Source organism: Exophiala dermatitidis, assembly GCF_000230625.1.
Source record: "Exophiala dermatitidis NIH/UT8656 unplaced genomic scaffold supercont1.5, whole genome shotgun sequence".
NCBI lineage: Eukaryota > Fungi > Ascomycota > Eurotiomycetes > Chaetothyriales > Herpotrichiellaceae > Exophiala > Exophiala dermatitidis.
In genome coordinates, this window is record NW_008751650.1 from 2,014,558 (window position 1) to 2,029,173 (window position 14,616).

The 14,616-nt window shown below is 51.8% G+C and overlaps 6 protein-coding genes across 6 annotated transcripts; 2 read left to right on the forward strand and 4 right to left on the reverse strand.

Moving 5' to 3' along the window:
• Window positions 1–1,259: 1,259 nt before the first annotated feature.
• HMPREF1120_06306 (uncharacterized protein) lies at window positions 1,260–4,572 on the reverse strand. Its single transcript, XM_009160507.1, has 3 exons — window positions 3,019–4,572; window positions 2,138–2,937; window positions 1,260–2,090 (listed from the first exon to the last, which is right to left on the reverse strand). Exons 2-3 carry the CDS (start codon window positions 2,229–2,231, stop codon window positions 1,369–1,371), a joined length of 816 nt encoding a protein of 271 aa, XP_009158755.1. The 5' UTR covers window positions 2,232–2,937; window positions 3,019–4,572; the 3' UTR covers window positions 1,260–1,368.
• Window positions 4,573–4,762: 190 nt separating this feature from the next.
• HMPREF1120_06307 (uncharacterized protein) lies at window positions 4,763–7,704 on the reverse strand. The gene is made up of 2 exons (XM_009160508.1): window positions 7,348–7,704; window positions 4,763–7,289 (listed from the first exon to the last, which is right to left on the reverse strand). Exons 1-2 carry the CDS (start codon window positions 7,445–7,447, stop codon window positions 5,029–5,031), a joined length of 2,361 nt encoding a protein of 786 aa, XP_009158756.1. The 5' UTR covers window positions 7,448–7,704; the 3' UTR covers window positions 4,763–5,028.
• Window positions 7,705–8,399: 695 nt separating this feature from the next.
• HMPREF1120_06308 (autophagy-like protein 4) lies at window positions 8,400–9,842 on the forward strand (the record flags this gene model as incomplete). The annotated part of the gene is made up of 1 exon (XM_009160509.1): window positions 8,400–9,842. The coding sequence occupies one exon, from the start codon at window positions 8,400–8,402 to the stop codon at window positions 9,840–9,842; it is 1,443 nt and encodes a 480-aa protein (XP_009158757.1).
• On the reverse strand, window positions 9,799–11,869 carry HMPREF1120_06309 (histone H2B). Its single transcript, XM_009160510.1, has 3 exons — window positions 11,305–11,869; window positions 11,165–11,236; window positions 9,799–11,108 (listed from the first exon to the last, which is right to left on the reverse strand). Exons 1-3 carry the CDS (start codon window positions 11,477–11,479, stop codon window positions 10,930–10,932), a joined length of 426 nt encoding a protein of 141 aa, XP_009158758.1. The 5' UTR covers window positions 11,480–11,869; the 3' UTR covers window positions 9,799–10,929.
• Window positions 11,870–12,240: 371 nt separating this feature from the next.
• Window positions 12,241–12,810, forward strand: HMPREF1120_06310 (histone H2A; the record flags this gene model as incomplete). The annotated part of the gene is made up of 3 exons (XM_009160511.1): window positions 12,241–12,293; window positions 12,415–12,707; window positions 12,761–12,810. 3 exons carry the CDS (start codon window positions 12,241–12,243, stop codon window positions 12,808–12,810), a joined length of 396 nt encoding a protein of 131 aa, XP_009158759.1.
• A 229-nt stretch (window positions 12,811–13,039) lies between these two features.
• Window positions 13,040–14,437, reverse strand: HMPREF1120_06311 (NADH dehydrogenase (ubiquinone) 1 beta subcomplex 9). The gene is made up of 4 exons (XM_009160512.1): window positions 14,067–14,437; window positions 13,873–14,005; window positions 13,729–13,807; window positions 13,040–13,667 (listed from the first exon to the last, which is right to left on the reverse strand). Exons 1-4 carry the CDS (start codon window positions 14,099–14,101, stop codon window positions 13,594–13,596), a joined length of 321 nt encoding a protein of 106 aa, XP_009158760.1. The 5' UTR covers window positions 14,102–14,437; the 3' UTR covers window positions 13,040–13,593.
• Window positions 14,438–14,616: the final 179 nt, after the last annotated feature.

The following is a 14,616-nucleotide window of genomic DNA, read 5'->3' on the forward strand; positions in this document are numbered from 1 at the left end:
AACTAGTAGATATACGCGAACTAGTAGATATACGCAAACTAGTAGGATCCGAGTAAATAGAGTCAATACGATTTCGATACGCTTAAAACTGTAAATAGTTCCGAACCAGTTTCGAGTCGATTCCGAATCGGTTCCGAACCGTAGTGGAACTGTGTTGGATACGTATTCGATCCTCTAAACGGTTTCGAAACCGTGTTAACACGGTGTTGCTCTGCCGAGCGTCCTGTTGAGCGTCCTGCTACGCGTGTACCTACTCGAGCGTCCCGTCGAGCGTCCCGTCGAGCGTCTTGTTGATCGTCCTGCTGCGCGTGCACGTACTCTATGTACTCGAGCGTCCCTTCGAACGCACTGTCGAACGCACTGTCGAACGCACTGTCAGTCGGGCGTGCAGTTAGGCGTAGCCTACACCTTTTCGATAAGTTATAGGTCTACTAGTAGTAAACGTAGAAATAGTTATAAGCTTAATTTATAGCCGTATCGAGGCTCCAAATCGTATTCGAGGCTCAACACCGCTCAACACCTCGAAACCGGTTCCAAACGCTGATTTTATCACCGATTTAAGCACGCCGACTCGGATCGAAACCGGTTTGGAACCGATTCGGATCCGTAGTGGAACCGGTTTCACTACGGTTCGAAACCGTATCGGATACTATATCGAAACTATGTTGAAACCGTGTTAATACGGTGTTGACATAGTGTTGAGCTACTCTACTATAGCTTATATAGTATAGATATTTACAGTACTTATCCATATTTACTAGTAGTAGTAGAACTTTATTTATAGATTTACTTAGATTAGTAGAATAACTACTAGTAGTATATATCTAAATAAGTGTATATTCCGTTTAAATAGAGATAATACTAACTTAGAATATTTCTAGATCGATTCCGAACCGGTTCAAGATTGGTTTCGAAATATAGTGGAACCGCCGGTTTGAAACTGTATTAATACTGTTTTAATACTATTTATAGGGTAGGTATCTATATAGTTACTAAGTACCTCCCTAGGCGTACTGTTAAGCGTATTACTTACATAGTATTAAGCTTAGATTTCTCTAAATATAGTTCAACTACTAAGTAATACTATGTAATCATAGATATCTTCGACATCGATTTAAACCCTATTCTATGCCGATTCCATACTAAGTACTAATCCGAGGCTTGAATTTTTGAAACTGATTCGAGCCTCAAAATCGGTTCGGAATCGATTCGAAGCCAATTTGAAACTGCAAAGGATGTGACTATAACTACTAAGTAGATTTAGTTAAGTAGTAGATATATATTTGATCTCCCCTAGGGGCATATATAGTAGATGCGAAGAAAGTATCTAAGTACAGGTACTTATACCCTCGAACTACTATAGCGATATTAGTGAACAACGGTACCAGACCATTCCGAGCAGTCGACCTGTGTCGCGGAGCCGACAGCGAGTCCCACGCCGCTGTTCCCAAAGAAGGCCGCTGAGGCTCCGCTGTCGCTGCAAAGATCAAAGTTCACATTGGCTCCGTACTGGTTGGTGCCGGAAAGTCCGTTCTGGGCACATAGGGGGTTCCCGTCGGCCGGGCACAAGTTGTTCACCATGACCACGATGCTGGTGCCAGCATTGCTGAGCTTGTTGCCCGAAGAATCGGTCTCGCCAACGAGTTTCCAACATGTTCCGCAGGCCGGACCCTGACCTGCACCGGGACCGACGCCGTAGAGGTTTTGACTGACTGCTGCGCTGAAACCGGGTGAAGTATAGAAGAAGCAGGCCGCGGTGTTGGTGTTGCAGTTTGGTGAGCCGAAGCTGTCTCCGGAGCCGTAGTGCGTGATAGATGCCTTATACGTGAGGCCAGTGGACGCTGGGCCTGCCGGGCTGGTGGTCGATGTTGTTGGTTCAGTCAGACTGGATGCGGTGACAGTCTTCACAACAGATGAGACGGAGTGCGACGGGCTCTGGGCTGGTAGGGAGCTCGATGGTGTCACTGTGCTTTCGACTGACGAAGAAGAAGCGGTCTCGGTTTGGAGGCACTGAGAGTACCATGGGTTTTGCACGACGCAGGTCCAGCCTTGCGCACATGAGGTGCCTCCGGTCCAGTCAATGCCACCACCTGTAGGGGATCAGCGATGAGTTTTGTAACGGACTTGACGCTCGTACATTGTTCCCACGGGCCCTGGACCGATGCCGAAGCCTGGGACAGGCTTAGGAGCGCAGTCGAAGCAAATAGAACGGATGGGATTGAACGATACATTCTTTAGAGTCAAGCACCGGGCGGCAATATGAAAGAGTAAAAAGGAACAAATAATAACGAACGAGAGGGAAGGAGCGACAACAACCTGTGTCGACAGGGAAATGAATGAACTTCTGGTTGAGTGGTGAGGAGAGGATATCGTTCAGAGAACCAGGCGCATTAAATACTTTGTGTATCTTCAGGACAAAACAATGAAAAGTACACATGCCATGGTGCATCGGACTGCCATGGTAAGATCTGTTGTCGCTTATACTTGTGAACAGACGTTATAGCAATCGACCCGCCGGTAACAAGGGTTGTCTTGTCGCACCATTGGTGTACCAGCAAGGAGTTGGTAGTCCTGGTGCGGACCGAATGCAGCTATTGCACTCTCGACCAGCAAGGCATGGTAGACTATCGAATCGGATTGCTTCGATTTCGATGCCAGACCGTGTTGACAACTGCGATATACAGTAACCAGAAGTCCCAGGGCAGCTGCACAAGGGTTGGTCCCTGTCCTGAAACGACGGGGAGATCACGGCGGCCGGTCTTGGCGCAGATTGACGGGCGAGATCTCACCTAGCACGATCCCGCCAATCTCTTGGTTTCAAATGCCTCTGTGACACCACTCTTTTTCTTTTCTGCTTTCTCAACTTGCTGCGGGCATCCTTTTTTTGCGAGGAAACGCTGATTAGCCTTCCTCGCAAGAATTGGTCCGTGTTGACAGCTGCTAAGTAAGCCCAACTGGTTCGATCCCGTTGGAAGCCAGGTTCCCATGGGTTGCCGTTGGCCTTGACGGCTGTCTTACCTTCTGGTTTATGAATCTTGCCCATGCAGGTGGTGCCCTCAATCCGCCGATACATGCAAGACTTAGATAGACCCCTGGTTGTTTCGGTGTTTCCTTTCGGCTGGGGGCTCCGGAATCAACTGGGCAGTTCCCACTCACAGTCATGGGTACTATAGATAAGGCATTACACCCTCCCTTTCGTAGTCGCATCGTCATAATGGCAGATGCTCCATCGTCTCCGGACTTACCTTGCCATGTGGAATAAGCCTGGCCTTTTGCTGTGTTAGGCCTTCTAATCTCCCCTGTTCCAGTCCGGATACTGCATGTTCCTGGCCCGATGTTCGGAACAGCGAAGATTGGTTAGTCCAGTAGGATACAGAGACTGGTGAATACCTGCTGGAACCAACTATCGACCATCGATGCTGTGTGGCACGTGGTCCGCCGCACGGAGCTGTCCTATGGACGTAAATCATCTTTTCGGACGTGGCAGATTCTCGTGCACAGCTTGGCTAATGAGCGTCATATGCACTGATCAGCAAGTGCAGCATCTCGCCCGCAGTTTAGATTTGTGCACTCTAGAAGGAACACCAGGCACCAGGCTGCGGATGCAGCAGACTAGGTGTAGTGGTAGCCTGTAATGCGGCTGGAGATGCCACTCGTTGTGTGTTCGTCCACGGGCAAGCCGCCGCTTCTCCCTGCTCCGGCGATGGATTCCGGTGGCAACGTGGTGCTCCGTTCCTTTGGCTAGATGTGCTGCTCTCGGGCCCGTTCTCTGCATCTGGCCAGGAGCGCTGACCTGGAAGCTGTCGCACTGGGCCCTGTAGCGGTAGCCGTAAGTCAGGCTCCTGCTGTGCTTGTTGAATTTCGATCCGCCTCTTGTCAACGATGGCTTGAGCCTTGTAGGGAGACCTGGTGGTTTCATTATGGCCTGTTGGTTCGCCGTACTGAGTGCTCTGTTGGTGGAGAGCCTGCACTTGGTGGTAGCGGGGACGGGGTGCACCACGGAGAGTTGGGCTCCTGGCTGGCGACGGCTATCTTGTTCCTTGATGGCCAGGATGATTGTGATGTCGGTGCCTGCTGGGACTGTACTGTGTATGGCCTGTTGGCCCGTTGAGTTTGCTCCTATACCGCCTGCCACAGGTTCTGACTGCAACCATCGTCATCCCTGTGGCAGAAGGGATACATCCAGGTACAGCGCAGCACATACAGTCCTCTTCTGGACATCGGGGTCACGGTTTCGGCAGCCCAGCTTGTGAAGCATGTATCCGTTATTGAGATCACGATAGGGGACTCGTGGCCGGCTTTGATCACTCTTTTGGACCTTCTTGCCCACTACGCTACCTTCATGTATCCCTTCAGCGGCACCGGCGTTGGTAACGGCCCGTCAATGTGTTGCATCGGACATTCGCGTGTGCGCTCTAGCGGGCTCCAACCTCGGCGACGGTGCTGTGCATATCAAACTTTCTCTCTTCGTGCCACAGGGTTGGCTGATGTTGGATCTGCAAGGCAATGGTTTCGCTTTGTGCCCTGACATTGTGGCGGGTGTCTTGGTGTAGTTCAGGACGGCTGGAGTGGTGTGGTGGACTACTGCCGGAGTTGGAGAATATATATTCGCTGAAATGGCCCAGTCTGCCGCCGCCAGCTCACACCTTCCTCACATACAGTACTATCATCGACCACAGACAAAGACGGAGTCGGCAATACTGTGGAAATCGGCCATGAATCTGTAACTGGGTAGCTACCATAAAGAGTCTTAAAGGAAGACTATGGGCATGAAACGGTTTAATTAGCCATCGCCACTGCTTTTCTATGACCGCATACACACAGAGCCCAGGCGGCCCTTGGAGGAGTAATCCATACATATCACCATGACTCGAACAAGGAGACACAAGCCAGCGCAGGACAGAGCCCGTCAGCAACTGGACGACATTGTCTATTCAGCATGGTCCAGCCCGGGCTTTCTATCCGGAAACATTGTCAAAACCCCAGAACGGCAAAACCCGTCCTACAAACAGCGGCAAACAGCATCCTTTAACCCAACCCGGCGCGAGTTGTCTTGACAACATGCTTGATAGCTTCGAGGCCACCCTTGTTGCCGACTGCACCAATGCCCATGCCACTTGTCCAGCCCATTTTCTCCAATATCGCGCGACCTTTGTTGTCGGCACCAATCTCTGGGGCAGACGCACCAACAACTTCACCGTTCGAGTAGGTTGCACCAGACAAAGCACCGCCACCACCACGACGAGCCCGCGCTGCACCGGCGGTTCGAGGAGCATTGGGACCTCTGTAAGACCCTCCACCATGCTTGGGGAAGAACTTTCTCTGGTTCATCAGCGCATCAACCTCCCAGATAGTGTTAGACGTAAAACGCGGGGTTTGCGGCCCTTTGGTTAGGACAGGGTATCTGCCTGCGCCCTGTCCTTCCTTGCCCTCCGAGTGTGACTTCAACCTCAGTGCCTTGGCTAGTCGATGAACCGAGGCGCGAGTTGCCGAGTCCATGGCAGCCAGAGCAAGAGTATCCTCATCATCCACCAGGAATTGTCTGATTTCGGCCTTGATCGAGGCGGGGTCGTTACGCTCAGAGGCGTCGAGCAGAGCGGCTTCACGTGCTGCTTGCTTTTCGCGCTTCCTCGCGGCCTTCTTCTCTCTGTCCTTACTCCATGTGCTTCGCAAGTGCTCCGCCAGTTCCTCATCTTCCAGGCCCAGATCAAATGGAAAGTCCGACTTGCGCCCCTTCTTCTTAGGTCGGAGACTCGGTCGCTCGAAATCCATAATGTCAAACGCACCGTAGGGGTCTTGTTCGAGAGCATCGGCAAACGCTTCGGCAGGCGGGAAGACGTCTCGTCGCCGGCTATTGCGCTTCGACTTGCCACGATTAGAGAGGTGTTTCTTTGCGGAGAATGGAATGAAGTCTCGGTCAGCGGCGAACTCATCCCGCTCATCAGTGTCGTCCCCAGCCTCGCCGTCAAAGAGAAGTAATTCGTCACCACCCAGACCGAGTTCTTCCTGTTTCGCCAATGCTCGAGCGATCTGCTCGTCGGTCATCCGGGAGGTACGTTCTAGGATGCGTGCATTTTCTTCGTCCTCTGACTCGATGTCGCCAACCAAGTCTTCAAGGGCGTCGTCAGTCTCCGATTCAGTATCTGACTCTTCAGTGTCCTCCTCAACATTCATCGAGCGAATCTCTTCGAAGATGCGGATCTCTTCTCGCGCAGAGGCAGAGACAAGCTTCTCTTGCAGCACCCAACGAGCCTCGTTGGCACCTTGTCCGCTTGCAGTCACAAGATACTGTGGGCCACTGGGGCGAATCCGACGTCGTAGCACCTGAGAGATCTCCAAAACTTCCTCATCAGTGGTGCTCAACCCGTCAAAGTCTTCTAGATCTGCAGAATCCCAGTCGATAGCTTGAGCAATATCTCCTTTCACCGCGCCTTTTGCCGATGCAGTCTGCACCTTCTCGTTCATCTGGGCAGAACCATCGAAGAATCTGTAATGTTCGTTGCGCCCATCTGTGTCGTCAGCCGCACCCTCTTCGCTCGACTCATCTTCAGCACTGTCGTCGTCAACCGCAAGATTCTCGATATAATCTCTCATGAGTGCCTCTTCTTCCTCCCGCTCACGCTGATACCGAAGGTAAGCTCTGCCACGACGGCCCGAAGGCTTGTTGTGAGATTGCGTCGGGCGAGTGGAACGCATATGCGTGTGTTCTTGCCATTGTGAAATACTGACGTCTTCCTCTGCGAGGGATGGAGGGCTGGTCGCATTAGCCTTGTTGTCTGCTGGGCTGTTACCGCGGATGGGAGTTGGCTTTGCTGATGTTGATCCGGAAGGGCCGCTTGTGGAGCGATTCTGTCGACCACAGAAAACGATCTCCTCCGAGGACTGAGACGAGGCCGAAGTTCTCCGGGAGAGGTATTTGGGTGGATGCAAAGGTTGGACAGAGGGTGGCGTGGGTGAAACAGCGACAGCGACTTGAGTGGTATCAACCTCAACCGGAGACTCCAAAACAGGACCCGTGGAGTCCTGTTCTTTGATATCTTCGGCCCCGGTGGTGTCTGCTTCACCCTCTACATTTTCATCTTCCTGAACAGTGTCTGCTTCGTCACGGACAAGATTGCCAGCACTGACAAATGCCACACTCTTTTCTCTCAGTTTGGTAGGTCCCCAACCCATGGTATGACGCTCGGTATTGCGGGCTTCCTGACTCATGCTGAATGTGCCGTTGCGGTGCGGCGAGCTTGAATCGGTGTAATCCTGCCAGGCTTGAACACGAGCTTGGTGTTTCGCGGCTGGAACTATTGTTAGAGACTCCTCAAAGAGCATTGCGCAGGGTCTTGTTTGTCATACCATTGACAGACCCATTGGCCTGGTTCGATGCCCACGATGACAATCTATGTCCACCGCTCGCTCGTTTTGCTCGCGCCTGAGCGCGCTGTCTTGCCCCCATAGTGGGGTGAGACAATGAGAGAGACTGCCCCCTGTGAGCGCTCGATCGGGAATGCTCCTGTAGAAAGCAGTGGGAGAAGATGATTTGGTACGCTCACAAGAGTGAGGCGTGTAGAAAGCGGGCGGTACAAATACAAAGATTTGGAGTCGCGGGTGACTCTGCAGGGGTTGCCACTGCAGTGTGAATCGCGATAAACTGTGACATACAAAGTGGTAACAATCACCGACTGATGCGAAGTGTAGTGAGCGGTATTGGTGCGGGTGGTCCCTGTGGCGGGACAGAGTGAATAATGACCTTTCCACGAATTACATGCGAGTAACCATCCTTCTTCACCAATCAGTCGCAGCCTCACCGCCACACGCCTAAGCAGGACTTGGAGGTATCGTCGCGCTAGGGTCTTGCCCATTGGTACTACCACTGCCACTAAAATCATAGTTCCCTTACCCGAAACATTGAAGCCAATCATGTCCTTTCATGTCAACATTAACAAATAGCTAGCGGTACTAGTGGTGACAACTCACTCCTCTGCGAGGCTGACCGACCGCCCTCCGCCCACTGCAGTACTAGTACTGTACACTGCATGTGGATGCCTGCGCCCCTCGACTACACAAGATAACCACTTCATGGCAAGCATTCCAGTATAGCATAGCAACTCAACCAATAAACCCCCTTAAAGTCCCTCTGCGGTAACTGCTTGCCTGTCTCCTATCACGATCGAATCATTCCCGTCCTGGACACTCTTCGAGCTCTGTTTGCCCCCCTCTACAATCAAGCGCACTCGCAGCCTCGGCGTCCGTCTTTCGAGCCCGAAACGCCGTGGGATACACAGAACGAAGAGTCGGCTTACGTCTCGGTCCACCAATTCTCTCAAGTCCTACGATCCGAGTGGGCACCGTCTGGGTTGCTGAATGTGTTGTCTACAACCCTCCAACATCTGCCGATCCAGGGCGTCATGAATGGAGTCGACTACAAGCGCTTCGTGCGCTACTTCTACGATCCTCCTCCCAGATACGATGATATGTCAGGTGCATCAGTATGGCTACTAGGGAAAGAGTACACTTGTTTTCCGCAAAAGTCGGTGACCACGACGGACCATGACGATGTGGTTGAAGTCGAGTCGTCGACGGACTCGCGTGACCCTTCGGACATCAGTCTCCCCACGACGGTAGATACACAACAACAAACCCATGCGGTCCAAAGTACAAGTAGCTTTGACGATGCGCAACACGTTACAGGAGAGAACCTCCCTTCGCTTTCCAATGATCCCTCCGACGGCGGCTGGCCCCATGCATTCCTCGACGACTTCGAATCGCGAATATGGATGACATACAGATCGAATTTCACACCGATACCACGTTCGCAGGAGCCATCCCGTGCTTCGTCCATGTCTTTCTCTGTCCGCCTCCGCAATCTAACAGAGCGAGAGGGTTTCACCAGCGACACCGGCTGGGGGTGCATGATCCGATCAGGACAATCTCTCCTGGCAAACACATTGATGCTGCTCCATCTAGGTCGCGACTGGCGACGGGACCACACCCATACTCCTACCACTTCGGACAGCAAGCCCTCTTCATCTTCATCTTCCACAAAGCGTGAAGCAGAAATCCTCTCTCTTTTTGCCGACTCCCCTGATGCTCCCTTCTCGATCCACCGCTTCGTCCAGCATGGCGCGTCTGCTTGCGGAAAGCACCCAGGCCAATGGTTTGGTCCATCGGCAACTGCATCGTGTATTAGGGAACTGTCCACCGAATGCGCGGCAGCAGGACTGCGCGTATACGTGACGCCCTCGGCCTCGGAACTATACGAAGACCGCTTTCGATCCATCGCGGCAGCCAGCCCTTCAGACCCTACAATCAAGCCTACGTTGATTCTTTTTGGAATCCGACTTGGTCTCGACAGAATCACACCCGTTTACCATGAGGCATTGAAGAGCTCTCTCACTTACCCGCAATCCATTGGAATAGCAGGAGGCCGTCCTTCGTCATCTCACTACTTCGTCGGCTGTCAGGGTGATTTGTTCTTCTACCTCGATCCCCACGAGACACGCCCAGCTCTGCCACATCATGCTTCGCCCGCAGACTACTCGGAAGAAGAGATCGCGACCTGTCATACACGCCGATTACGCGGATTGCGAATCAACGAGATGGATCCCAGCATGCTGATTGGATTTCTGATTAAAGACGAAGCAGATTGGGAAGACTGGAAGCGCAGAATCAAAGAGGTCAAGGGCAAGGCCATCGTCCATGTTTATGACCGGGAACCACCGGTTCCAGGCGAGACTAAGGAGCGCAAGGAGGCCGTTGATGAAGTCGAGACTTTTGACGACGACGATGATGAGGAAGACGAAACCGTAACGGTGACGGGAAACGAGGGCGAGCATGAAGGTCAAAGCTAGACCCAGTGTGACTCGAGTGGTGGGTGTCGCTTGCGACTGTTTCAAATCCAATGAAACCCGAACCCTGTCTCAGCTCCTTCCTGGATTTGGCCTTCAATGGTCTGCCTTGACTTTGTCCTATCAGACTGGACAATCACGTTGCGAATTTTGTGTGTCTTGGGATGCTCTTGAGTGTTGTGTGTGAATTGCAACCGGCGTCTGACTGCCTTATTCTTCTAGTTTGGATTATGAGGATGATTGAATGATTGAATGAACAAACGGATGGATGGACGGACGGACAAGTACTATGATGCGCAATGGTTCCGAAAGAAGCTGAGATTCTATTCTTCTCCATCCAAGAGGATTTCATTCCATCGCTGTGTAGTATGGAGAAGTCGTAAGACTACTTCCAGATGTCGGTTCCGATACTGCTGGCCTGCCTGCTATAACCGCTCCCAACTTGAGCAACAGGTGCACCATTATTCGATTCTGACCTGGCGCCCTCTCGCGACAAACCATTGAGTCCGTAGCATACCGAGGCCTGTGCTTTGTACACGCACTGCATTCCATCACATCGAGAGGGTTGTAGCGCGAAACCTTACCTCCGCGAGTCGCGGGTCGTGTCGACGTGACCGGTGGCGTGTCTAGCGTGCATCGCGACGCGTTCCAAAACAATCGCAAACCTACCAGCAGAGCCTCGATGGAGGCCATGATTACTTGTAGGACGTAGACATAGAACTGGAGCGCAAATGATTGATCTGATGCTTTCAATTTGGTTTCTTCATCTGCGTACTCCAACTCGCACGAGCTGGAGGTCTGCCATATCTCATTTCCATTGCGTGGTGAGTATTGTACACTGGTCCTCCCACCATGTCAATGATGAAACAAGAAGCTCTGAAAACCGTAAAGCATGCCCCAATTGCATATGAGCAAGCAATTCAAAGCCCGACCCGAGCTCATCTCATTGATCCCCAGTTCCCATGACGCATTCATAAAAGTGTTGTAAAACCCAGTCAACACCATTGTTCCATTGTGCCGCAACCCCATTGCAGAGAGAAAAAACGCAAAACCCCAAGAATCAAGCACATCCATGCCCCGATGAGCACATTTACTTGCTCTGAGAGGAGTACTTGGTGACGGCCTTTGTGCCTTCCGAGACAGCGTGCTTGGCCAATTCACCAGGAAGGATGAGTCTGACGGAGGTCTGGATCTCTCGGGAAGAGATGGTGGACTTCTTGTTGTAGGCAGCAAGCTTGGAAGCCTCAGTGGCAACACGCTCGAAGATGTCTGGTTCGGAATGTTAGAAAGTGGATGCGACGGACCAGGACTGACTTGGAACATACCGTTGACGAAAGAGTTCAGGATGGACATGGCACGGTTGGAGATACCGGTGTCGGGGTGAACTTGCTTGAGAACTAGATTACGCGTCAGTATCGAATGCGCGAAAGGTGATCGAAGGCGCGATGCGCTCGAGGCGACTAACCCTTGTAGATGTAGGAAGAGTAGGTCTCCTTTCTCGTCTTGCCACGCTTCTTCTTGTCACCAGATGGGGCGGCGGCGGTCTTCTTGCCAGCCTCCTTCTTCTCAGCAGCAGGGGCTTTGCCAGCTGGGGCTTTGCCGCCAGTGGTGGGCTTCTTCTCAGCAGCTTTTGGGGCCATTTCAAATGATTTGAATCGCGGAAAAGGCGAAAATTAGAGGATAGAGTGATATGAGAGATGGATTTGGTTTGACAAAGGTGTCTGAGTAATGGCACAGGAACGGGTGTGGATGAATGAAGAGGGAAGAAGAGGAAGCCGCGAAGTGTGGGTGACGGGAACTCTTATACCAGGTGCAAGCGCAGGAGGCGGGCGCGGGTTGATGCGAGGAGGAGCGCAGTGCAGGCAGAGCGCGGTGCTGGTTGATCCAGGTAACAGCGCTGCGGGAATTATCAGTGTATTGTTATTCCTTCGTTTTTGAGCACTTTTGCACCAATGGCAGCGCAGGATCAGTGGTCTTGGCGGGGAGATAGCGTCACGTTCCGTAACGGCAGCCTGTATTGTAAATCACAACAGAAAAGTCATTTTTGATCAATCCGCACCCCGCACCCTGATTGGCTGCGCACCACTGCCCGTGATCCAAAACAAGTCGCCCGTGATCCGTGATTCTCCATCCACGCCCAAAAGTCACTGCTAGCACTGAACTACTGCAGAGTTGATCTGGAGGCGCGCTGCCTTGCCCTGCCCGCCGCCCGCATCATCGCCTGCATTGCCCATGCCTTTATAAGTTCCTCTTCCCTCCTTCTTCCTCAACGCTTCCCCTTCTCCTTTTCTCTTCATCCATCTTCAACTCAGCTTCCATCGCACTTGAGCCGCCACTCTACACTTCTCATCATCTTCCAACTTTTTCAAACCAAACCCACAAACCACCCAAATCAATCAAAATGACTGGCGGTAAATCTGGTGGCAAGGCCTCTGGCTCCAAGAACGCTCAATCGTAAGTCTTATAATATGAGATGTCGCATTTCATGGGTCGACGCGTTCTTTTGGCGCTCGTCTCCAATAGTACATCTTGGTATTTTGTCCTCGTTCACACATGTACTGACTTCCATCTGCAGCCGATCCTCCAAGGCGGGTCTCGCATTCCCTGTCGGTCGTGTCCACCGTCTGTTGAGAAAGGGCAACTACGCTCAGCGTGTCGGTGCTGGTGCTCCAGTCTACTTGGCTGCCGTCCTCGAGTACCTTGCAGCTGAAATTCTCGAACTTGCCGGCAACGCCGCTCGTGACAACAAGAAGACGCGTATCATTCCTCGTCATCTCCAACTTGCCATCCGCAACGATGAAGAGTTGAACAAGCTTCTCGGACACGTCACAATCGCCCAAGGTGGTGTCTTGCCCAACATTCACCAGAGTATGTTGAACCAGATCCTTATCTGCCGAAGCCAGCTGCTAATATTGTTCCAGACTTGTTGCCAAAGAAGACCGCAAAGGGCAAATCCAGCCAAGAGCTATAAGCTTCTTTTCCTGTTTCTGGCTTGGTTTTAAAGGGAGTTTCATGACACATGTGATCACGGGGTTCTGGGGTTAGGCTGGCCGGGTCAAATGGGCCTTTTCAGTGTTTGCTTTCAATGGGTAGGGCTGTACATTATGTCCATGCATGGCTATTATCATCATGACCATGGATAGGATTGCGGCAAGGACATGAGGAATGCAAATGGCAAGGCAAACAGCTTTGCGATGGAACAGGGTCATTAGAGAAGTTGAATTTAATGATCCAAACTGATCTAAACGTCTTAATTTGGTCTTTGCGCGCGTCTTTTTGATATTGTTTACATTCTGCATTCAAATACTGTATGAAAAGCGGTTGAAAGAGGCTTGCCAGAAGTGTCGAGAAGGGGATCATCATCTGCGTATTAATAGTACGTCACAATATCGAACGTGGTCCAGGAAGTCTCCCAACTCGCATCAACAACAACAACGCCCCTGGTGCTGGCCAGCACCTTGATCGAAGAAAGTCCGTTTTGGGGACCTGTCGCCTGAATAGCTGGGATGGTAGTCTCCCATACAATGTGAACGCAGAAGCTCAAAGACAAGGGCACAAAGTTTAAGTCGATGGAAAGTATCCTGTGAGCGTTTTCCCGGAGGTTGCATGAATTCAGGCTATGTATCAATCATAAGCCCAAGACAAATCAACTGCTGAGGTTCTCCTCATGCTAGGACCTCATTTCCAGTTGTCTGAGCCGGATCGACTGCTGGCAGTAACATATATACAACGCAAAAGTGACGTGACAGAACCCTCATAATCTCTTGACAAACTCTCTTGATGGAGCGGGAAGATCTGGAGCGGGGAGGTTTCGTTCGTATTTCGAACCTAGCAAGACCGGTCAGTTTGTTTATGTTTCTTGCTCTGTTTTTGGAGTTGTATTTCGTACCTCCAGGGGCGGTTGGCGGTCGGTAGGGGTCGGGATGCTTCCACTTGTCCAGCAATTTTTCCGTCTCATTGAACAAGATCTATTTTTGCTCATGCGTCAGATACTCCTTCACACGCAGTACCAGAATGCAGAAGTCAAGCATACTCTTTGTTGTCTGGGATCTTTCACATTTCTGTTCGCGTCGAAGAGTGATCGGATATAGACAGCCTGGCCGCGCCACAGGTTGCGTTGGACGGCCCAGTCAAGGGCAAGCTTCAAAGACCGTCGGTAGAGAGACCTATTGTACGGTGTTAGCCCGACAACTCAACCACGGGATGATATAGTGAAGTAGTCATTACCGAACTGCCTTGACATGAGGGTTAATGGACGCCATTCTCAATGACGCACGCGCTCGTAGGCGCTGGGGGATGGGACAAAAAGCTCCGCGGTGCTACAGCTTTGAACGACCCAGCTGAAGAAGTTCCTTCCTTGTCTCCCTTGAGGCTCGTTGTGGTCCGTCGCAGAGGGAATCTCGCCGAATCTGTAATTCGGGCACGTCGATTGGGAGTGTAATGCAGTGCAGTTAGTTTGCTGGGGCTTGGCAGGGAAGCTCAAGCGAGTCGATCCTGGAGTGTGATGAGTGGTGGCTGCGGGCGGTGGACATGCGCTCGGGTGTAGTACGGTGCAGCTGGTGAGTGGTACAGGCACTGGCCGCTGTGGTTGGTTGCGCGACTTTCTGGTTCCCGGTCGGCTCCAATGCCAGCGCCTGTGTTTGAAGTCAAGTCATCTCTGTCGTATGCCCAGCCCCAGTACCCAGAAGCTCTTGGATCGTCTCCAAAGCTCTCATCTCCCCGTTCCGACGATCCCTGGATACAACTTTTCAGCATCCGGTGCTGTTTTCCTTCTTCT